The following is a 20,530-nucleotide window of genomic DNA, read 5'->3' on the forward strand; positions in this document are numbered from 1 at the left end:
TTTTTCTAGCTCTAAATTTTGTGTTGAAGAAAACAGCAGTGTTGAGTTATTTTTTTAAAAAAACAAAACAAATTCCTAAAAAGCTGCATAAAAGTTTTACTTGCAATTTAAAAGCTAAGCATAAAAATTACTGACTTTATTTCCCTTTCGTTTTTCACATGTAAGTCATAGTTTATTCTTCCTTAAAGAGGTACTTCACTGTTTTTATAACTGAAAGCTTTTATTAATTTTTTAAAAAATGCATTCTATATTGTGGTCAATGAGCTGTATTATGAAGGTGATTATAGATACTGTAGATACTGTGCTTCTGATCAGACCTTCAGATTTCTATTTCTAAGTGGAAGACTCTGATGAAGCATTAATTCTGTATGGCCAGTATGCTAGAGGTTTTGAAACTTTTGTCTTTTATTTTAATGTGATACAAATACTTTTTTAATAAACTTCTTAATGGTTTTAATAATACTTCATATGTTCTAACATTTGTGAATTAGTTTTTGAGGCAGATTTTGGGAGCATATTGTGTGACAGATCTTGGATTTGCAGTATACTGAATATCATAAGTTGAAAAAGACCCAGAAGGATCGAGTCAAATTCATGGCTGCATGCAGCCCCCCCCAAAAAAAAAAAAAATCAAAAGCTTACTTATTTCTTCTTTTTCATACCAGAGGGAGTTACTGCAGCAGCATTCTCAACAATTTTTTTGCTAAGAATGACAACATAATAAATAAAACTGAGATACTGAGATGAAGATTTTAGTGCTGGTACTCATCATATCTATTCTTATATGGTTTATTTATGTATTTAGGTAATTTACAGTGTTTGAAGGAACATACTCTAGAAATACAAAAGCAAATAAGTAATCTGTGTATTCTATATAGTGTCATGTGATTACTTTTATTTTTCCATTCTCTTGATTAGAAAATCCATTGTTAACATTTTTCTACCACAACTAATGTTATGAACGTATTTTCACAAGATGGTTGAAGTTAGCAGGGACCTCTCAGTCCATCTGATTCAGTTGCTGCTCAAGTGGGGCCACGTAGAGGGGGTGGCCCAGGTCTGTGTACAAGTGGCTTTTGAATATACACAAGTGGGGAAAGTTCCACAGTCTCTCTGGGCAACCTATTTCAGTGCTGAGTCACTTGCATTTTTTTTTCTTTAAATAAAAAAAAATTTTAAATGTTCATATGGAATCTGCTGTGTTTCAGTTTGTGCCTGTTGCCGCTTCTCCTCTCATTCACTATTACTGGAAAGAATCTGTCTCTGCCTTCTTTATACGTTCCCTCCAAAACTTATATATATTTATGAGATCCCTCAAGGTTAAACAACTTTAGCCTTTGCTTATGTGAGAGAATGAGAGATGTTTTAATCCCCCAGTGAGTGTGGTTGCCTTTCACTCGGTGTTCTATAGTGTGTTTGCATCTTATTGTATGGTATATTTTGTTGTACTGCAGGTGTGGCTTCACCAGTGCTGAAATAGATGGGAAAGACGAACTCTTTTGATATGCTTGTGATCTCTTCCTAATGCAGCCTAAAATACTGTTAGCTTTTTTTGCTGCAAGACCACAGTATGACTTATAACTTGCTGCCCACCAGGATCCTCAGGTCCGCATTTGTGAAGCTACTTTCCATATGGGTGGCTTCAAGCATATATTTATATATGCAGTTGTTTTTCTCTAAATGCTGGAATTTGCACTTCTCCTTGTTGAACTGCATGGGGTTCCTTTGTAAGACAATGTAAACTTGTGATGTATCAGCCTTTCCTCCCAGTTTTGTATGGTCTGCAAACTTGCTGAGAGTACTCTGTGCCCCATCATTGAAAACATTATGGAAGATGTAGAGCTGTACTAGGCACAGTATGAACTCCTGGGGTGCTCTTCCAGTTTGTGGCCCCAACTAGGCTTCATGTTCATGATGACAACCTGCTGAGTCTGGCCATTCAGTCTTCTTTTGTTTGTTCTGTTTTCTGCATAGTGCAGTTGTTTCTAAAATAATAAATATCTCTCAATTTGAAGTATGTACATAAGAAACATCTGCTGATTAATAACTGATAGTGTTATTCATTATACAAGGTGGATCCTTGTAATAATTCTGTGGAACTTTGTGTTTATTGAGTTTCTATTTGAAGTTATTCTGTGGTGTTTTTTTTTTTTAATTTCCAGGAGATTGAAGGATATACATTATGTTTTTTAAAACCTCAGAATTAAGTCTTATCTTTGTGTCAGTGTCTGTATACTAGTGTTCACATTTTTTTTCAGTAGAATTTAGAAGTTTCTCCTTAAAGGCCGTTTACTGTTAGCATGCAAATAGTTTACTTTTGCAGATAGGTGGTAACTGAGATGCATTGTCAACTTCTCAATTTTACAGCTTCAGAAAGTGTCTTTACTGAAAACTAAAAGTCAAATTCACAAATGTACACAATGTTAATATTATTCATGCAAGTAAGCCTGCCATTTAGAGAAAACGCGAGCATAAGTGAAAGTATATGCGTGTGAATATTTCTCTGGATTTGTTACTGTAATGTATTTGTCCATAGTGGGAGCCAGCCACCATAAGACTTGACTTGTGCCTTATCTCAAGTAATAAGGAAAATTCTGATAAAGCAGAAAATGCTGCTTTGTACCTGTAAGTTGTGCAAGAAAGCACTCACTTGTTCTTTTCAGCTGTATTCTGATCGCATATTCAAATAGATGATGAACTGTTACTGAACTGTGTCTAAAACCTGTTCATTTTTAAATCTTTGATATAAATAAGATTAATAAGAATAAATTAGGAGCTCAAGATCTCATTTAAAGTAGTTGTGAAGCATTCATGTACAGAGAAAATAATTTCAGGGTAAACAAGCAATATTGCTTTTAAAATCTCTTTTCCCTTGAGAATTATAGAAATACCTAATTTTCTTCCTTTTTTTTTTTTTTTTTCCTTTAGGAAGATGATTCTTCTTCATTCTGAGTTTCTGAGCTCTCAAAGACAAGCAGAAGCAAGAGCAGTTGAAAGCCGTTTGTGTAACCGTGGATATACAATTTAAACTTGTAGGAACATTTCCAGAATGAAAACCACATACAGTTACCTTACTAATTGCCAAATGATGAGTGGAAAGTTATGATGGCAAAAAACAAAGAGCCACGTCCCCCGTCTTATGCTGTTAGTGTTGTTGGACTGTCTGGAACTGAAAAGGATAAAGGTAATTGTGGAGTTGGGAAGTCGTGTTTGTGCAATAGATTCGTTCGTTCAAAAGCAGATGAATATTATCCTGAGCATACCTCTGTGCTTAGCACAATTGACTTTGGAGGAAGAGTTGTTAACAATGATCACTTTTTGTACTGGGGTGACGTAACACAAAGTGGGGAGGATGGAATTGACTGCAGAATTCATGTAATTGAACAGACTGAGTTCATTGACGATCAGACTTTCTTGCCTCATCGGAGTACGAACTTACAACCATACATAAAACGTGCAGCTGCCTCCAAACTGCAGTCAGCAGAAAAATTAATGTACATTTGCACAGATCAGCTGGGCTTGGAGCAAGACTTTGAGCAAAAACAAATGCCTGAAGGGAAATTGAGTATTGATGGATTTTTACTGTGCATTGATGTCAGCCAAGGATGTAATAGGAAGTTTGATGATCAACTTAAATTTGTGAATAATCTCTATATTCAGTTATCAAAATCTAAGAAACCCATAATAATAGCAGCAACAAAATGTGATGAATGTGTGGATCATTATCTACGAGAGGTTCAGGCATTTGCTTCTAACAAGAAGAACCTCGTGGTAGTGGAAACATCAGCAAGATTCAATGTCAATGTTGAAACCTGTTTTACTGCCCTGGTACAAATGATGGATAAAACTCGCGGTAAACCTAAAATAATCCCCTACTTGGATGCCTACAAAACTCAAAGACAGCTAGTTGTTACAGCAACAGACAAGTTTGAAAAACTTGTCCAAACTGTGAGAGACTATCATGCTACTTGGAAGACAGTTAGTAATAAACTGAAAAACCACCCTGATTATGAAGAGTACATAAATTTGGAAGGAACAAAAAAGGCCAAAAATACATTTTCAAAACACATAGAGCAGCTTAAACAGGAACATATTAGAAAAAGAAAAGAAGAATACATTAATGCGTTGCCGAGAGCTCTTAATACTCTTCTGTCAAATCTAGATGAGATTGAACATTTGAGCTGGTCAGAAGCATTGAAATTAATGGAGAAAAGGCCTGACTTCCATTCCTGTTTTGTAGTGCTTGAAAAAACACCCTGGGATGAAACTGACCATATAGATAAAGTGAATGACAGAAGGATTCCATTTGACCTTCTCACTACGCTAGAGGCAGAAAAAGTTTATCAAAATCATGTGCAGCATCTTATATCTGAAAAGAGGAGGATTGAAATGAAGGAGAAATTCAAAAAAACTCTTGAGAAAATCCAGTTCATTTCACCCGGACAGCCATGGGAAGAAGTTATATGTTTTGTTATGGAGGATGAGGCATTCAAATACATCACTGATGCAGATAGTAAGGAAGTGTATGGTAGGCATCAGAGGGAGATTGTTGAAAAAGCCAAAGAGGAGTTTCAGGAAATGCTTTTTGAACATTCAGAGCTATTTTATGACCTGGATCTTAATGCAACACCAAGTTCCGATAAGATGAGTGAAATTCATGCAGTTTTGAGTGAAGAGCCTAGATACAAAGCTTTGCAGAAACTTGCACCTGATAGAGAATCTCTTCTTCTCAAACACATAGGATTTGTTTATCATCCAACTAAAGAAACTTGTCTCAGTGGCCAAAATTGCATGGACATTAAAGTAGAACAGTTACTTGCCAACAGTCTCCTGCAATTAGACCATGGTCGTTCAAATTTATACCACGATAGTGCCAACATAGATAAAGTTAATCTTTTCATTTTGGGCAAAGATGGCCTTGCACAAGAGTTAGCAAATGAAATTCGGACACAGTCCACTGATGATGAATATGCATTAGATGGAAAAATATATGAGCTAGATCTTAGGCCAGTTGATGCGAAATCCCCATATCTGTTGACTCAGTTGTGGACCTCTACCTTCAAACCACATGGTTGTTTTTGTGTGTTTAACTCTATTGAATCACTGAATTTTATTGGGGATTGCATTGCAAAAATAAGAGCTGAAGCATCTCAGATAAGGAGAGACAAATATATGGCCAATCTTCCATTTACATTAATACTGGCTAATCAGAGGGACAGTGTTAGCAAGAACCTGCCTATTCTGAGACATCAGGGACAGCAGTTGGCCAACAAATTACAATGTCCTTTTGTAGATGTGCCTGCTGGTACATATCCACGCAAATTTAATGAGACCCAAATAAAACAAGCTCTAAGGGGAGTACTGGAAGCAGTTAAACACCACTTTGATGTTGTGAGTCCCGTTCCCACCATTAAAGATCTGTCAGAAGCTGACCTAAGAATTGTCATGTGTGCTATGTGTGGTGATCCATTCAGTGTAGATCTCATTCTTTCACCTTTCCTTGACTCTCATTCCTGTAGTGCTGCTCAGGCTGGCCAAAGCAATTCTGTGATGCTTGATAAAATTATAGGTGAAAAGAGGCGTAGGATACAAATAACTATATTATCATACCATTCTTCAATTGGTGTGAGGAAAGATGAACTTGTTCATGGATATATACTGGTTTACTCTGCGAAGCGGAAGGCATCCATGGGGATGCTTCGGGCATTTCTTTCTGAAGTTCAGGATACGATTCCTGTCCAATTGGTGGCTGTTACGGATAGCCAGGCAGACTTTTTTGAGAATGAAGCAATCAAGGAGCTCATGACTGAAGGAGAACACATAGCAACAGAGATTACTGCGAAGTTTACAGCTTTATATTCGTTATCTCAATATCATCGTCAAACAGAGGTCTTCACATTATTCTTCAGTGATGTGTTAGAGAAGAAAAACATGATTGAAAGTTCCTATATGTCAGACAGCACAAGGGAAACAACGCATACAAGTGAAGATGTTTTTTCAAGGTCTCCTAGAGGAGGTTCCCTTGATTATAATTATCCAGATTCAGAGGATGATGCTGAGGGACCGCCCCCATACAGTCCAATTGGTGATGATGTAAGGTTACTCCCGACCCCTAGTGACCGTTCAAAATACCGATTGGACTTGGAAGGAAATGAGTATCCTGTCCACAGTACACCTCTCAACTGTCACGACCATGAACGCAACCATAAAGTGCCTCCTCCAATAAAACCGAAACCCCTTGTTCCACGAACAAATGTGAAAAAACTGGATCCTAACCTTCTGAAAACAATAGAGGCAGGTATTGGTAAAAACCCAAGGAAACAACCTTCTCGAGTGCCTGTAGCACCCCCGGAAGATGTAGACCAATCTGACAATTATGCTGAACCTATTGACACTATTTTCAAACATAAAGGCTTTGCAGATGATATCTACGCAGTTCCGGATGATAGTCAGAATCGTATTATTAAAGTTCGAAACTCAATGCCTATAAATGCCCAGGGTGATGAAGAGAATGGTTTTTCTGACAGAATGTCTAAAAGTCATGGGGAAAGAAGACCTTCAAAGTACAAATACAAGTCTAAGACATTGTTCAGCAAAGCTAAGTCTTACTATAGGAGAACGCATTCAGATGCGAGTGATGATGAAGCTTTTACCACCTCTAAAGCTAAAAGAAAAGGCAGACATCGTGGTAGTGAAGAAGACCCACTTCTTTCACCTGTTGAAACGTGGAAGGGTGGCATAGATAACCCTGCTATTACATCAGATCAAGAATTGGATGATAAAAAAATAAAAAAGAAAACTCAAAAAGTGAAAGAAGATAAGAAGGTAAGTCAATTATTTGTGATGTGAGCCACATGTATACATTATTGGCTTTTTTATGTATCTGGTGTATTATAAGGAGGGAGAAATCAAAATATGCAAGAGTATTCATTTGAAAAATATGCTGTAAAAATTTTTAACTAGTATTGTTTCATTTTGTCCAACATTTTTCCAGCAGACTTGAGGAATGAGATGTGTTGTCTGCCTAATCGGTTGTTTGACAAGTTTTAGTTCTTTTCATATCTATATGTACCTGTGCAGTTTCACTTCCTTCTATACACGTAAATGGAGGCAGAATTTAGTCTACAAATCCTTCCTTGTTAATCACAATATCTGCTTAAAACAAAACAAAAACAAACAAAAAAAACCCAACAAAACCTACTTTATGAATGCAGGGGTAGAACTGGTTCTTTCAGTTCTTGCAGTTCTGGCTGTTGGAATGAAGTTAAGGACTGGTGAATGAAAGGAGTGGTTTCTTTTTCACTCTCAGTTGCTTGCTGGGAATGTGGAACTCTTTTTAAAAGCACAAAAAAGGAACTTTTTATAGTGGTTTTACTGATCACTGAGTTTTCCTAGTGTATGCAAACAAGTAATCAACCTGTATAATTTTCTATTAAAATAAAGGGAACAAAATGCCCACCTAGTGCAAGCTTCTAAATAATTGATATTCTCCTTGAAAAATGCTTATTCTATTTTGAACTTTGTTGTTTACTTTTTCTTTTACTTTTTAAAGTTTATTTTCAGGTTGTGTTGTGATTATAGGTACTGTATTTATACTCGTTATAGGTTAGGTTATAATTTTAGGTAAGCAGTTAGGGCCTTGCAAGTAGTTTCTGTTTAACATTACATATCAGTTAAATATGTTCTTTCTTGTCACAGATTAAGTTGTTCTTAATACTGTCTTTGATAGGAACATTTTAAGTATTAACATATAAAAAATGTTCCTATTAGGTTATATCTGACTACTGGAATAACATGCAGAAAAAGAAGTTTAGTTTGAATAGGATGTGGAGTTAAATTTTGCTGATCATGTAAGTTCTGAATTTGCTCTTAGTATGCAGCTGTGATTTGAATTACATGACTGATTTAAAGGGTACTGTATTTTCTTAAGGCTTCCTAATGAGCATAAATATTGTTATCTTGTGATTATAAACTCATGTGGTTAAGAATACTTTGAAGATACCTTTTTTTAGGGGGAAAAAAAATTAAAAAAAAAAACAACAGTTATATACTTCTGATTGAAGTTATCTTGCTCCATAGAAATTGAAATACAGCGTTCATACTCCTGTCTTAGCTGTGTTGAGAGAAAGTTCTTTCAAGGTGGATATTTATCTTGAAGCTGTGTAGACTGGATGTCATACAATCTTCTCTTCCTCTCATTGTGTCAGCAGCTCCCCTGCTGTCTTTACCAAAGCCTCTGCTATTTGTTTTAACCTGTTCAGGAGCACATGTAGTCAGAAGTTTCAGATTGTTGTAACTTTCTTTGCAGTGGATAAGGCTACTACAAGAGTAGTTTCAAGTTTTCTGTAGCCTACCTCTTGCTTTTTTTCTGAAATTGAAATTTATGGTCCAGGGCTGTTGCTCCCATGTTTAATAGCGGAAATAGAAATAATTGGAATGATGGAGAAAGCAAATTTATCTTGCAATGTAAGTTGCTCATAAATATTCAGAAAGTCTAAGAATGTTGAATGCCTAGTTCTTTTAATAAGTAGTGGTGGTTTTTTTTTTGTATGTTGTGTTGATTTGCATTATGTTGAAAAGTAGTTCCACTTCATGTGGGTAAGTCACTTCAGTTTGTAAGTGATATACTCCTATGTTTTTCTTTGTGAGTAGTTTCTTCCCCCCCCCCCTTTTTTTTTTTTTTCTGCAAGAGGTGCAGTTTTATTTATTTTGCAACTTAACGGTGTTTTTTGTGCGTTGTATTACATGAACAGCCAGCAGTACTGGAAGAATTATTCAGATAATATTTTCCTTTACTTCTTGTTTTGTAGATCATAAAAGGGTTATTAATGTCAACTCTTTACAGATTACTTGCTTTTTTTTGAAAAAAATTGGCCTCATGAATGTGAAAAAGATGTTTTATAGTTTTGTTCTACTTCCTGAATATTTCTGAAATCTCTTACTGATACTTCTTCTGCACTGTTCAGCTGTATGTAATGGTAACATAAGTTAAAGCGTAGCTATTTTTGCTATAACTGTAGTTAGACTAAAATATAAATATTTGTTAAACAAAATGAATTTGTTTCAATTCAGAACAAAAACCCAACCTGTTAAGTCTAAGGTCCTCATTGTCAAAGATTACATCTGCAGGGATAGGAAAGAGGAAAGGAGTTTTGGCAAACAATAGGGAAAACTGATGTTTTTCCAGCCTTAGTTCTATTGTGAAACCTTTTACCACAGAACAGCCTGAGTTGGTGAGGGGATGCAGTAATTATGAAACCAAGTATTGACTCTGCTTAGGACCATCCAAAATCCAAGCGCTATGTTTGAAAGTATTGTCCAAATGCTCCTTGAACTCTGGCAGCTTTGGGCTGTGTCCACTTGCCCTGGGGGTCCTGTTCCATCCCTGGCTGCCCTGTGGTGCAGAGCCTTTTCTTAACACTCACTTTGACCCTCTTCTGATGGAGCTCCACGCTGTTCCCTCAGGCCCTGTCACTGTCACAGAGAGCAGAGCTCAGTGCAGCCCCTCCACTTCCTCTGAGGAGCTGTAGGCCACCATGAAGCCTCCTTTGAGCGTCCTCTACTCTGCACTGAACAAACCAAGGGACCTCAGCTGCTTCTCATCGGTTTTGCCGTTTAGACCCTTGATCATCTTTGTAGCCCTCCCTTGGGCTTTCTAATAGTTTTATGTCCTTCTTATGTTGTGGCACCTACAAGCTGTGAGGTAAGGGCTCACAGTGTGGAGCAGTGTGGGGCAATCCCTCACCCGGTGGCAGCGCTGGGTCTGGTGCATTGCAGGGTATGGTTGGCCCTTTGCACTGCCACAGCACACTGATGGTTCAGATTGAATTACTGTCAGTCAGTCCCCAGACCTTTTCCGCAGGGCTGCCTCTCATCCCCAGTCTGTACAACTAGTCCCAGTCTGACTTATACAGCCAGGGTTGCTGTGTCCCAAGTGCAGAATCTGGCACTTGTTGCATTTGTACCAAACTTAAAACATTTATTCTGAACCTGAGATGTTATCAAGGACAGAAATAAATATTTGATATTGCTATACTTATTGCTTTTTGGAAACATAAATTAGAATGTTTTACTTTGGAAAGTATAACGATGACAAATCTGTGGCAAGCAGATAATGTTACTTGCAATATCCTTTAACACTGCTTGCTACCAAAGGAAATTAAAGATTTTAAGACAGAGTGAAGCTGAGTGTAAAGCTGAGTGTACTTTAGTCTGAATTTTTTGTCCATTGATGCTGCACCTAATGCTGTTAAGCGTTTGTGTTCTCAGTCTCATTTCTGTATGCCAGTAGTCAGAACTCTAGGAGCTGAGCTTTGTTTTCAGTTACTGTGGAAATAATCCATCTGAAGACTTTCTTTCCCCTCATTGTCACTTTTCTCTAGAACTCCAGAACTTTTGTTATCATTCCGCTGGTAAGGAGCCCTTTTGCAATTTCTAGTTTTCACCTTTTCTTGTGGTAACCTTTCTGATTTTTTTTTTTTTTTTTTTTTTTTTTTTTTTTTTTCATTGTCTGATCTGCTGCCTCCAAACCAAGTAAGCAAGAGGTGGCTGCTTCTTACTTCTTGACCTGAGTTTTAGAAGATGAAGTTTTGGTAATTCCTATGAGCTTATGTTTTTGAATAAGGATGACTCAAACTATGTTCAGTATTGCAACACAGCTTTTGTATTTTTTGAGTTGCACCCACTTTTTTCGTTGCATTTACTGTTACTGTAGTACCTGTAGGCCCATTCTTGTCCTTGGTAATTTCCAACTACTGTATTCCTATATATAGTACAGATAGTAGTTTTCCAGTGCATGATTTTTCTGTTAGACTATGATCTTCATCTTACTTAATATTGTTCTGTTTCCGTTATTGTATTTGTCACAATAATTTCATATCACTATTGAATGCCTTACTAGAGTCCAGGGTGGTAAAACTACCCGATAACTGTGTTTTCTTTGTCTCGAGAAAAGTGAATGTATTTTCAATGGAGAAGGTTGGATCAGTCTATTGTAAATTAATTTAAGGTAAAATCACCTTCATCCTATTATATTACGTATGTAATTTTATTACATATTACCATGACTCTAAACATTCTGAAAATAATTGTTCTGTAGCCTTGTATATATTACTAACAAGCAGTCTGTTAACCTTTCTCTGCTTGAGAGATAAAATGAAGAAAGGGAAAGAAGAAAAAAATGAAAATAGACTGGTTTTCAGAGTCAAAGGACCTTTTGGCCAGGTTGATGTGGAGTTGTGTCTGCACCTAATGCGTGAGGTAATGCTGTGCTTGAAAGCAAACTTTCAAGTGCACACAGTTTTTTATGCAGCTTTGCCTTGGTTGTTTTTTACCTTGCCTAGTGAGACCTCTCCAGCTGAGATGCATCTGTGCTCATTCATCTCTTTCAAATAACACAAGTAGGAACTCAAGTGTATGCTTACCTCAATTAACATGCTCTAATATTGGGGTGTGGTACTGTGTGTTGATCCACACCAATCTCTTGAGAAGCAGCAGTCTTGCAGGCCATATAATAATGTAATTGCGTTCAGTTCAACTTGATGAGTTTGCAGGAATGGAACAACACAGAGAAAAAGTAGAAAATGTCAAGACCTGAAAGTGAAGTGAGCATTTCTAGATGCTACAGGAAGACTTCCTACTTCTCAAACAGAAGGAACTTCATACACACTATAATCCCAAACTGCAGTAGTTAGGATGTTTATACGTTGATACCATAAATATGTAAGGCCCAAACCTCTGTATATTTTTAAAATTTATTAAATTATCAATATTAATTATTACATATTGTGACTATTTATTTGTCAATTAAATCATTTAAATTAATTAGATGGACTCTAGTCTCAATTTAGTACTCCTAGCTTCAGGCAGGAAGCCTTTCTGGTATGGAATCCTATAGCTGTGTGTTGCAGTTAATGCCCTTACTATATTTATCGTTACTGTGAAGTGAATGAATCTTAAAAATTCACCCATCTTGTTTAGCACACCTACCTTTGTGAATCCTCTGAAATTTGATACCTAATTTAGGCTGTATTCTTTTTTCCTCTCATGAGGTGTCTTTGTCTTTGGGTTTGTTTTTTTCTCTTCCACAGTATATTAGGAACAGCATATATCCTGAGTAAATTTCTGTGAATGGAAAGACAAATTCTCATCTTGAGATTCTGCAGACTTTTTGCCTTGTTACCTTGCAATGAATATTTGCAAATATTGATTTTCATGAGATAGTTATTTTGTAAATGTAGGAACAAAACTAGAATGAGTAGATCTCACTTTATCCTATGGATCAAATTAATTGAAGCTCTTCTGAAACCAAATCCTAACTACAGAGATCTTGTAAACAATAGGAAATGAACCACGTTTTCTTTGACCACTAGTCAATGTTCTTATTATCCAGGGTCAGTTAATGTTTTGTTCCATTTTATTTTATTTTATTTTATTTTTTTGTGTATCTAGAGTTGCCAACTATATTGATCAATCAGATTTGAAAAATAGCACTTTAAAGCACTGTGTTGTAAGCTTGTTTACAAGGAGTGTTGAACAAAGAGGGTTGTGTGTTACCTTCTGTTTCACCGTGTGCTGATTGAAAGATGCCTTATTCTATTCATCTGAAAACGTGGTATTTCAACAAGAAAATTCCAGTTACAGCTAGATGAGTTCTTACATATCCTACTCTGGTGATACACAGGTTTGACATCTATTTACCATGTTTAAACTTGTTAGTTCTCATTATAATAATTTCAAAACTATATGGAATTTTGTGTTGAAACTGTTACTGAAAAGAGTCAGAAAATAGCCCATATATCTTGATCTCAGTTTTAGTAAGACTATGGTAAACTTGTGACAAAGCAAAAATTTAAGTTGATCTTCTCAACTATATTTGTGTAAATTCAGTGGTTGGTATAGCAAACTACAGTCTACTTCAGACTGGAATGTGTAATGAAATATTGATTTTATTTTTTGCTCCTTGAGAAGAAAGATCCAAGTCTGTACTTCCAGTTTTAATCTGTTCAGATGCACCACTGTTAAAATGCATGTTTGGAGCCGTGTGTCTTTTAGAGCTTCTGTAGCTTAAAACTCAGTGTTACAAGCTTTAACTCAAAAAATGGCAAAAGGCATGAGAAGGAGAAAGGACATGTAAAAGACTGTCATCTGCATTATTCATGTGTTGTATAGTTTCTGAAGAGCTTGCTATAAATTATTATTATTTCTGTTGTTAATACTTTAAGCCTGTAAGATGCTGCTTGTGGTGCCTGGTTTCATGAACTATTCTAATAGTTTTGAAAATACTGACTCTGCCCTCTATGACTTCAGGGCATTACGGCAAATGAAGCAGGCAGAAAATTTCCTTTGCATTGAAAGTAGTAGTGTAGTGTGTGGGAGGTAGAGGAAAAGTGGCTGAATTTCCACTTGGATTAACAAATGATGGGATTCTGGTGGGAAGGAGGTGAGAAGGGAAGAAAAAAAAAAAAAGTCCCACTCGGGCATAGAGGACTGAATGCAGCCCTTAAACAAAAGGAGTTTGATGGATAGGTTTGGGCAGATTGCTTCATTATACTTTCAAGATTCACAATTAGCTGATACCTCAGACTAGTTACACTAGAAGATGAGAATACTGAGCTAGTTCTCTGGAACCTACTGTCAAGAGGATTAATCCTGCCTATATTTTAAACTTATGTTTTGATTTTTTTTTTAATGCTTTTTTATAACAATAATTCTAACCTGGACATTGAGAATTGGATGCTGTGTAGTGCTAGAATAAATATTTTCATGTTCAGCTTGTCTTCTGTTGGGAGGACTTCAAGTAATCTTTTGGAACATGCTTGTTTCTGTAATTAAACTACTGCAATTAAAGCAGTATTGTCCTTAAACAGTTTTGGTGTCAGCAACCTAAGGAAAGTTTGGAATTCCTGGAGTTGGAATACTTTCTTGCAGAAATAAAAGGATCTGCTTGGGGTTTGGCATTAACCTCTTTCAGGGAGTGAACCGTGCTGTCGTGCTGTCTTGGTAGGCCGTTGGCAAGCAGCAAGTGATAGCAACTCATGATGGAGATGGTGTAAAACTCATATATAAACAAATTATAAAAAATCAAATTTACACAAAAACAGAGGATGTCAGCTTTATGGTGTTGGGCTTATGTGGTGTTTTAATTATCAACATTAAACAATGGCATATAAAACAACTGTTTTGAGGTTTTTTTGCTAGCGTTAGCTTAACAGTTTTCTCTTGGTGCTCATCTTCTCTGACTTGATACCTGGTTGTTCTTTTTTATTGTGATTTAGGAGAAGCGTGCAAAACAGTCTGACCATACCTACCATAGTGCTCACTGCTTTCAGAATGAGGTGACTGCTGTACTGTGGTGGGGGATGTATTTGGCTGAAATATCTGCTGAACTAAAAGTGAATGACAGAATCATAATCTCACTACCAAAATCTAAAAATGTTAGAAATGATTCAAGTTTTCTAAGGTTTAACTAACTGAATAGTTTAATCTTTATTTTTGTTCTAATGTTCTCACATTTGAAAGCTTTTAGAAATTGATTTTACACAGAAAAATACATGCTAGTGACTGGCTGATATAAAAGTCCCATGATAAGATTGATGGATCAGAAAAGCTGACTGCTTTTTCCTCAGAGTTGAGAAAAGGGATTAAAATGAGCTTTTAATGAAGATAGAAATAAAGCTAGAAAATTGTGGAAATAAGACCTCTTCTTTTTCTGAAGTCACTTGGACAGTTCAACAAAAATGAAGCCGTTGGCCCAATAACCTGTTTCTATTGAGAAGTTCCTCGCTTAAGGAAACTAGATGTACAACCTGTGGGAAGTATGAACATCTCAAATCAGGAAATAACTGATGTTTATTATTTTAAAGTTGAGTTATTAATTTGCAGCTGTATTACTATAGACATTATGTAGAATGTGCTATTTGCAGAATGAATTCATTTGGAGATTTTTGCCTGTTCACTGCATCAAAAGACAGGGAAATGATGAAAGATACTTTAATCCATATATTTGACAGCGTAGAGAAGAAATTGGTACGTAATGGGAACAAGCTGATAAAATTGCTACTGTAACTTTACTGATGCCTTACAAAATCTTAATTTCATGTTCATTTGATGGTATGAAAGTCCAGTGGTTTTCCAAAATGGGGGAAATTTGAGAATTTTATAAGTTTTAAACCTAGAAGCAAAATGGTGGTGTATATTATGTCACTGGTTACATAAGATACAATCTTACTGTAAGTTATAACGTACTGGAAACTTTCTTATTAAATTTAAATCTTGATTAGTATTCCATGTTAATTGAAGAAAAAGAAAATACTCAAGTCACAGCTTTTAAATGAAAGCATAGCTGCTTTTACTGCTGTTTTTACTGTGCATAAACTTCTAAAATAGAATGCTAGAGATGATGATGATGATGATGATGATATTTCAGTCCCCATATAGCACAGCCACGTTTATATTACCATCTCTGAATATCTTAACACTCAGAAATGAAACATGGTATCTGATATCGTATAATAATTTGGATCATTAAAAGTGGATTTATTAGTTAAATTGTGAAAATTTCCTTCAGCAGGAGGATGGAGGGGGCTGTGGAGAAAACAGGCAACAAATCTTGATTCTCTTGTTCATATTTGTAATGCATTTGGTTGAGAGCAAACCTCCTTTTCACAAAATATGTTTGCCTTTAGTAGTACCTCACTGCAACTGTCGTGTTTATGCTAGTGCCTGCAAATCTTACTCTGCGATTTATTGTTACATGTTCTGTGACATTACACCTGTAGAATGGTTGCAATATAAAGATTATTTACTACCTTTGAAAGGCATACAGAGGACGTTCTCTGGTGATAGGAAACATTGCACTGCTGTGACCAATTTGTACTTCATGTAGATTCTTCTGTGAGTCATGCTGGAAGTTATTATGTATGATGCAAAGATGACTAAATATTTTAGAAATAGTTGGAGTGCTGCTTATGTAGTGTATGCTACTTTAAAAGTACTTTTGTGCTTAGTTTGCTGTAGAGGTATTTTTACGTCTGATAGCTGTGTGATTCTCTGCTTGAGTTAGTTATAATGTTACTTGAATATTACTTAAATAATTATTACTTAAATAACTCTGTTTTATTGTAGCAAAAAAAGAAAGTTAAGACATTCAATCCTCCAATCCGTAGAAACTGGGAAAGTAATTACTTTGGAATGCCCCTACAAGACCTGGTTACATCTGAGAAACCCATACCTCTGTTTGTTGAAAAATGTGTGCAATTCATTGAAGATACAGGTAAGTTAGGAAAATTATTTCAGGAAAACTCTCCCACGTGCAGATTAAGCAGTGCCTCTCATTTAAAACAATCTTTAGAATTTTTTGCCTGAAATAAATAATTTTATTATGGGATAAGCACATTATAAAAATAGGTTGTGTTCTCTGAATTGTATGTTTAACTTGTAATTTTCTTTTTTCTTTATTTACACTAATATTTCAATTGTTATATACCAACACTTGAAGTGTAACCTTTGTTTCCTGTAATTGGAAAAAAAGACTTCATTTTTAAATTTCAAATGACTTTTAACCCAGTGGCATTCCAGTCTTGCATTTCTGATTGATGCCACTGTATTTTATGTAATATAATAAGAAACTCTGAAATCCACTTTCAGATATTCCATATGATTTAATAAGTCAACTTTTTTTTTTTTTGCTAGTAATCCTAGACTTGCGTTTTAACTTCTTATGGAGAAAAATCTCTTTTCTGAACACTGTATATTTCTGTTTTAAAAGTACCAAATTTATTTAATACTTGATTTTTTTAATTTCCAGATTTCCCAGTTGTACAATATTAACCTGTGTTTTCACTAAGGTGCAATTTCACAGTATTGTTTTCTACCTGGCTTTCTAGTTGTGTGTTTTGAACCCTGCCTTGCTTTCAGCCTATTTACTTCATGGTCATGAGGGAAATAAAATGATCTTACTGATCCAAAAGAAGACTTCATTTGAGACAGGAGAGTTGTTTTAAGGTTTGGGTGTGATCTTTGGTTGGATTTTGTGGTTTTTCTGTTGTTTAGCTTTTAAAGGTGTAGAAAACAAGTTTTTCCTTTGTGTGCAGCTCTTCCTTTTTCTGAAGTTGCATTAAATGCATGTTTGAAAGTGGTTTATGTGGTTGAAGCAGGACTGTCCTTTGGCCATGCCTGTTGTTTGATGTTGAGTGTAGAGAGTAAAGTGGCACCTTTGTCAGTGTTGTCTAAGTTTTGTAATTACAGTTTTTTTGACTCTTCAGATGACAATAGGTATTTTAACAAGAATAAGACCAAAGGGTGTTCTTGAAATTAAAATTCAATTTTGCTGCCATGTTGAAGAGTAGTCAGCATTTCCAGATAATCTATTATAGGCCATAAGTCAAATAGCTGCCTCTGAAGTCTTGTATAGTGTGTTATACAAATAAAACAAACAAACAAAAACCAACCAAACAAAAAAAGGCAACAAAAAGTTGGAACCTCAGGCACTGATGTTTTGGGACTCAGAGAAGTGGTCTGTCGTTAGCATTTATCTCTGATTGATCCTTTGCCTGCAGATAAGAGCAGAATTTCCTCCCTTTTGCTTTCACTTTGCCCACCTCACCCAGGAAAAAATGGGGAGAGAGAAAGAAGAGCAAGGGGTAATAGAATGGTAGATGATCATTTAATATTTTTTTTGTGATTGCTGTTGTATAGTCAACAAAAGCATAATTTTATGAGTGAGTCGTTCTGAATTTGTGTTATTTAAAAATGGCTTCTTAGAGATATTATCTATATACTGTGCTGTTCAGACAGACGTTTCACCAGTGAGAAAAGACTTCTTAAAAAAAATCTGTTGAATTTAGAAATAATATTTGAGCATGATTAGCTTTGTAAGAATACTGTCAATCAACAACAACAACAGAGTAAATCCAGGCCTAATGAAAATTTCTTTGAAGTAATGTTGTCTGATACCTTGATTTTGTGGTAGACTTTTAAAAGAAAATCTATTATTTCTCTGGAAGTATTCTTTTTACTAGCTTGTAGGAGGAGAAAGAACTGCAGTAGGATGGAAATGTGATTAGTTATCTTTTCTACGCATAATCATCAGACTCAAGCACTCAGTCAATTTAACACTTGTTTTTTTCTCCAGTGATCTTTCTTTGTAGGATAAGATGTTTAGTTAAGCTGCTGTTGGGTTCAAAATAAGTGGGGCTTCTCAAAAGTGTGATGTTTCTGTTAATCATTTCGTGAAAATGGATCAAAACCTCTATTTTTGATCTTTAACAGTTTTTCTTCTACAGGTTTTCTGTAATTAGATTTGGTTATTTTTTCAACATTCATACTTGGCTGTTGGAATTTCATTTTTAGTGTATGTTATTTTTATGTTAGGTTAATATCCAGTAGGTACCTGATGAGGTTCAGACCATGTGTTGTAGTTCTTGCACAACCTTCTCTGTGGATAGAATCTATTTTTGCCTTCAAGGGGTATTAAGGAGAAATTGAAATTTCACTTGTGTTGCTCAAGTCCCCTGCTGATGTGGTCCCAGAGTTGATGATGCGTGTCTGTCTGGTATATAGAAGGTTCCACAAATACGGTTTTGGAGATGATCAGTCCACAGAAGGCAGGTTAAGACCTATTGCCTTCAGTCTAGAGTTGGGAATGAAACCATTTCCAATTGGTAAAGTTACTGTATTGGCTGCTTGGCCCTGGGGAGTCCTGCAGTGATTCAGCTGTCTCTCAGCCAGTACTATTAGTACTAACCAGCCCTTCAGATGCACCTGTACTGATGATGATCATCTTTCTTTTTAATCAAGAGCTGTGTTCTATCTCCACTTGAAAGAAACTAGTCAGTATGTTTCTTTTACAGAGGGCATAACTGCTTAGCTTTTCCATTTAAGATACTTCATTGTGTTCAGTTCCTTCTCTTTGTATTATCAAATTTAATTTGCGTTGTGGCTGAATTCTATTTTTTTTTTTCTAATGAAGATAGAGTTAACCTCAAATTGAATGGCCAGCTTCAATTTATAATGTACCCTCCCTCCCTCTTTATATATATATATATTAAATATATATATATATATATTTATAATGTACCCTCCCAATTTATAATGTACCCTCTGCCTCATGAAATGATACAAGATGGCACTTTCTACATACTTTTCTAAACTGTCCCTGAGGCAAAAAATACTGTGTAGAACATAGCTTTCTCTGTTTTACTTTGGATGCTCAGATAAGAGCAAATGTTCTTGAAGATCCCAGCGTAGACATTAAAGAATTGAGAGCATGCAGAAAATGTGCTAAAATTTTTCTGTCTTATTGTGCTGTTCTAAAATGTTCTCACAGTGTTTAAAAAAGAAAAGAAAGGAAAAAAGTGTGCATCAATAGAAGAGGAACAGTTTGGAAAAAACTGAAGTAAATCCCAGAGCTGAAAATTAAAAAAAAAAAAAAAAAAAAATTTCTGGGACTTGAATTTTTTTTGAAACTTGCCTTTGTAGCATTTAAAGTAGAAACTGAGGGAGTGAAGTAGTTAATGCTAGAGTATTAACTGTAACCTTTTTATCTGAAGGTAAAAGGTTACCTGTAACCTTTTACAGACTATGTAAGCACTTTTATATTGTTGGTGACATAACATTACTTACAAGCTGCTAGTGTTTGTGTTCTATTACCTCTGTCAGGTTCTTATTAAATCACTATGTAACTTGCTTTTGAGGGCAGCTATGTAAATAGACTTTCTGACATCAGCAGTTATTTTCAGTTGAGGGCTTCTGAAAGAAGGTTTTGAGGATACAATACTTCTGGTTCATTTTGTTGCTTTCCCTGGATTTGAGTGAATAGAAAGTCATTTTGTTTCATCACTTAAAATAAAATTTTAAAATATATTAGTTTTCTGCAGACTAGATTTATGTACACAGCAAAGAAGCATAGTTAATATCGAAACTAAGTTGTTTAGATTTTTAAGAAAGTTGTTGTGACTGTTTTTCTGTAGACCTGATAAAATGTAGGAGAAAAAATAATTTTGTTATTATTGTTTTAGATTCTGTCCAATGTAGACAGTTGTTTTTTAGTATATTGTATTTTTTCTTAGTATAGGTGGTAAAGTTGAGATAATTTTTAAATCTCAATTGTTGTAATAGAGAGAATGCATTTCCCTGTAACAATTGTCATGTAGAGAGTAAGGAGGATATTCTGTAATATTTGTATAGTAGATATAGTACTGTATATACATACATACACAGACTTCTGCAGAGCTGCCCAGATTCAGAAGTAGTCACTTTTATTTGAAAGAGAAGAACACAGATTTGTGAAGGTGATGTCAACAAAAATAGTGTTTATTGGCTCATTCTTGGTGGTATAATTGAGTTTTATATTGCAAAAGCACATAAAATGATGTTGAATGCTGGCTGTGTTCTAAGATTCAAATGTAAAACTTTGTGTTTATTGTGATTATGGCAGGCTCATAGCTTGGGTCTTCTGCTATAATGGTGTACTTACGTTTTTATGCTGTTTTACATGCCTCCAGTTTATTTACAAGGACTGTTTATGTGT

General features: G+C 35.5%; 1 protein-coding gene across 2 annotated transcripts in view; it reads left to right on the top strand.

The window, feature by feature from the left end:
- ARHGAP5 (Rho GTPase activating protein 5) overlaps positions 1-20,530 on the top strand; it is a 48,537-nt gene that overhangs the window by 8,164 nt on the left and 19,843 nt on the right. For both annotated transcript variants that reach the window (XM_052693396.1, XM_052693395.1), the window contains 2 exons: positions 2,929-6,825; positions 16,126-16,273. In XM_052693396.1, the coding sequence (XP_052549356.1) occupies positions 3,103-6,825; positions 16,126-16,273 (3,871 nt within the window). In that variant the 5' untranslated portion in view covers positions 2,929-3,102. The remainder of the gene's footprint in view (positions 1-2,928; positions 6,826-16,125; positions 16,274-20,530) is intronic.

The sequence above is a fragment of the Tympanuchus pallidicinctus genome, unplaced genomic scaffold (genome assembly GCF_026119805.1).
Source record: "Tympanuchus pallidicinctus isolate F22 unplaced genomic scaffold, pur_lepc_1.0 scaffold3, whole genome shotgun sequence".
Classification (NCBI taxonomy): domain Eukaryota; kingdom Metazoa; phylum Chordata; class Aves; order Galliformes; family Phasianidae; genus Tympanuchus; species Tympanuchus pallidicinctus.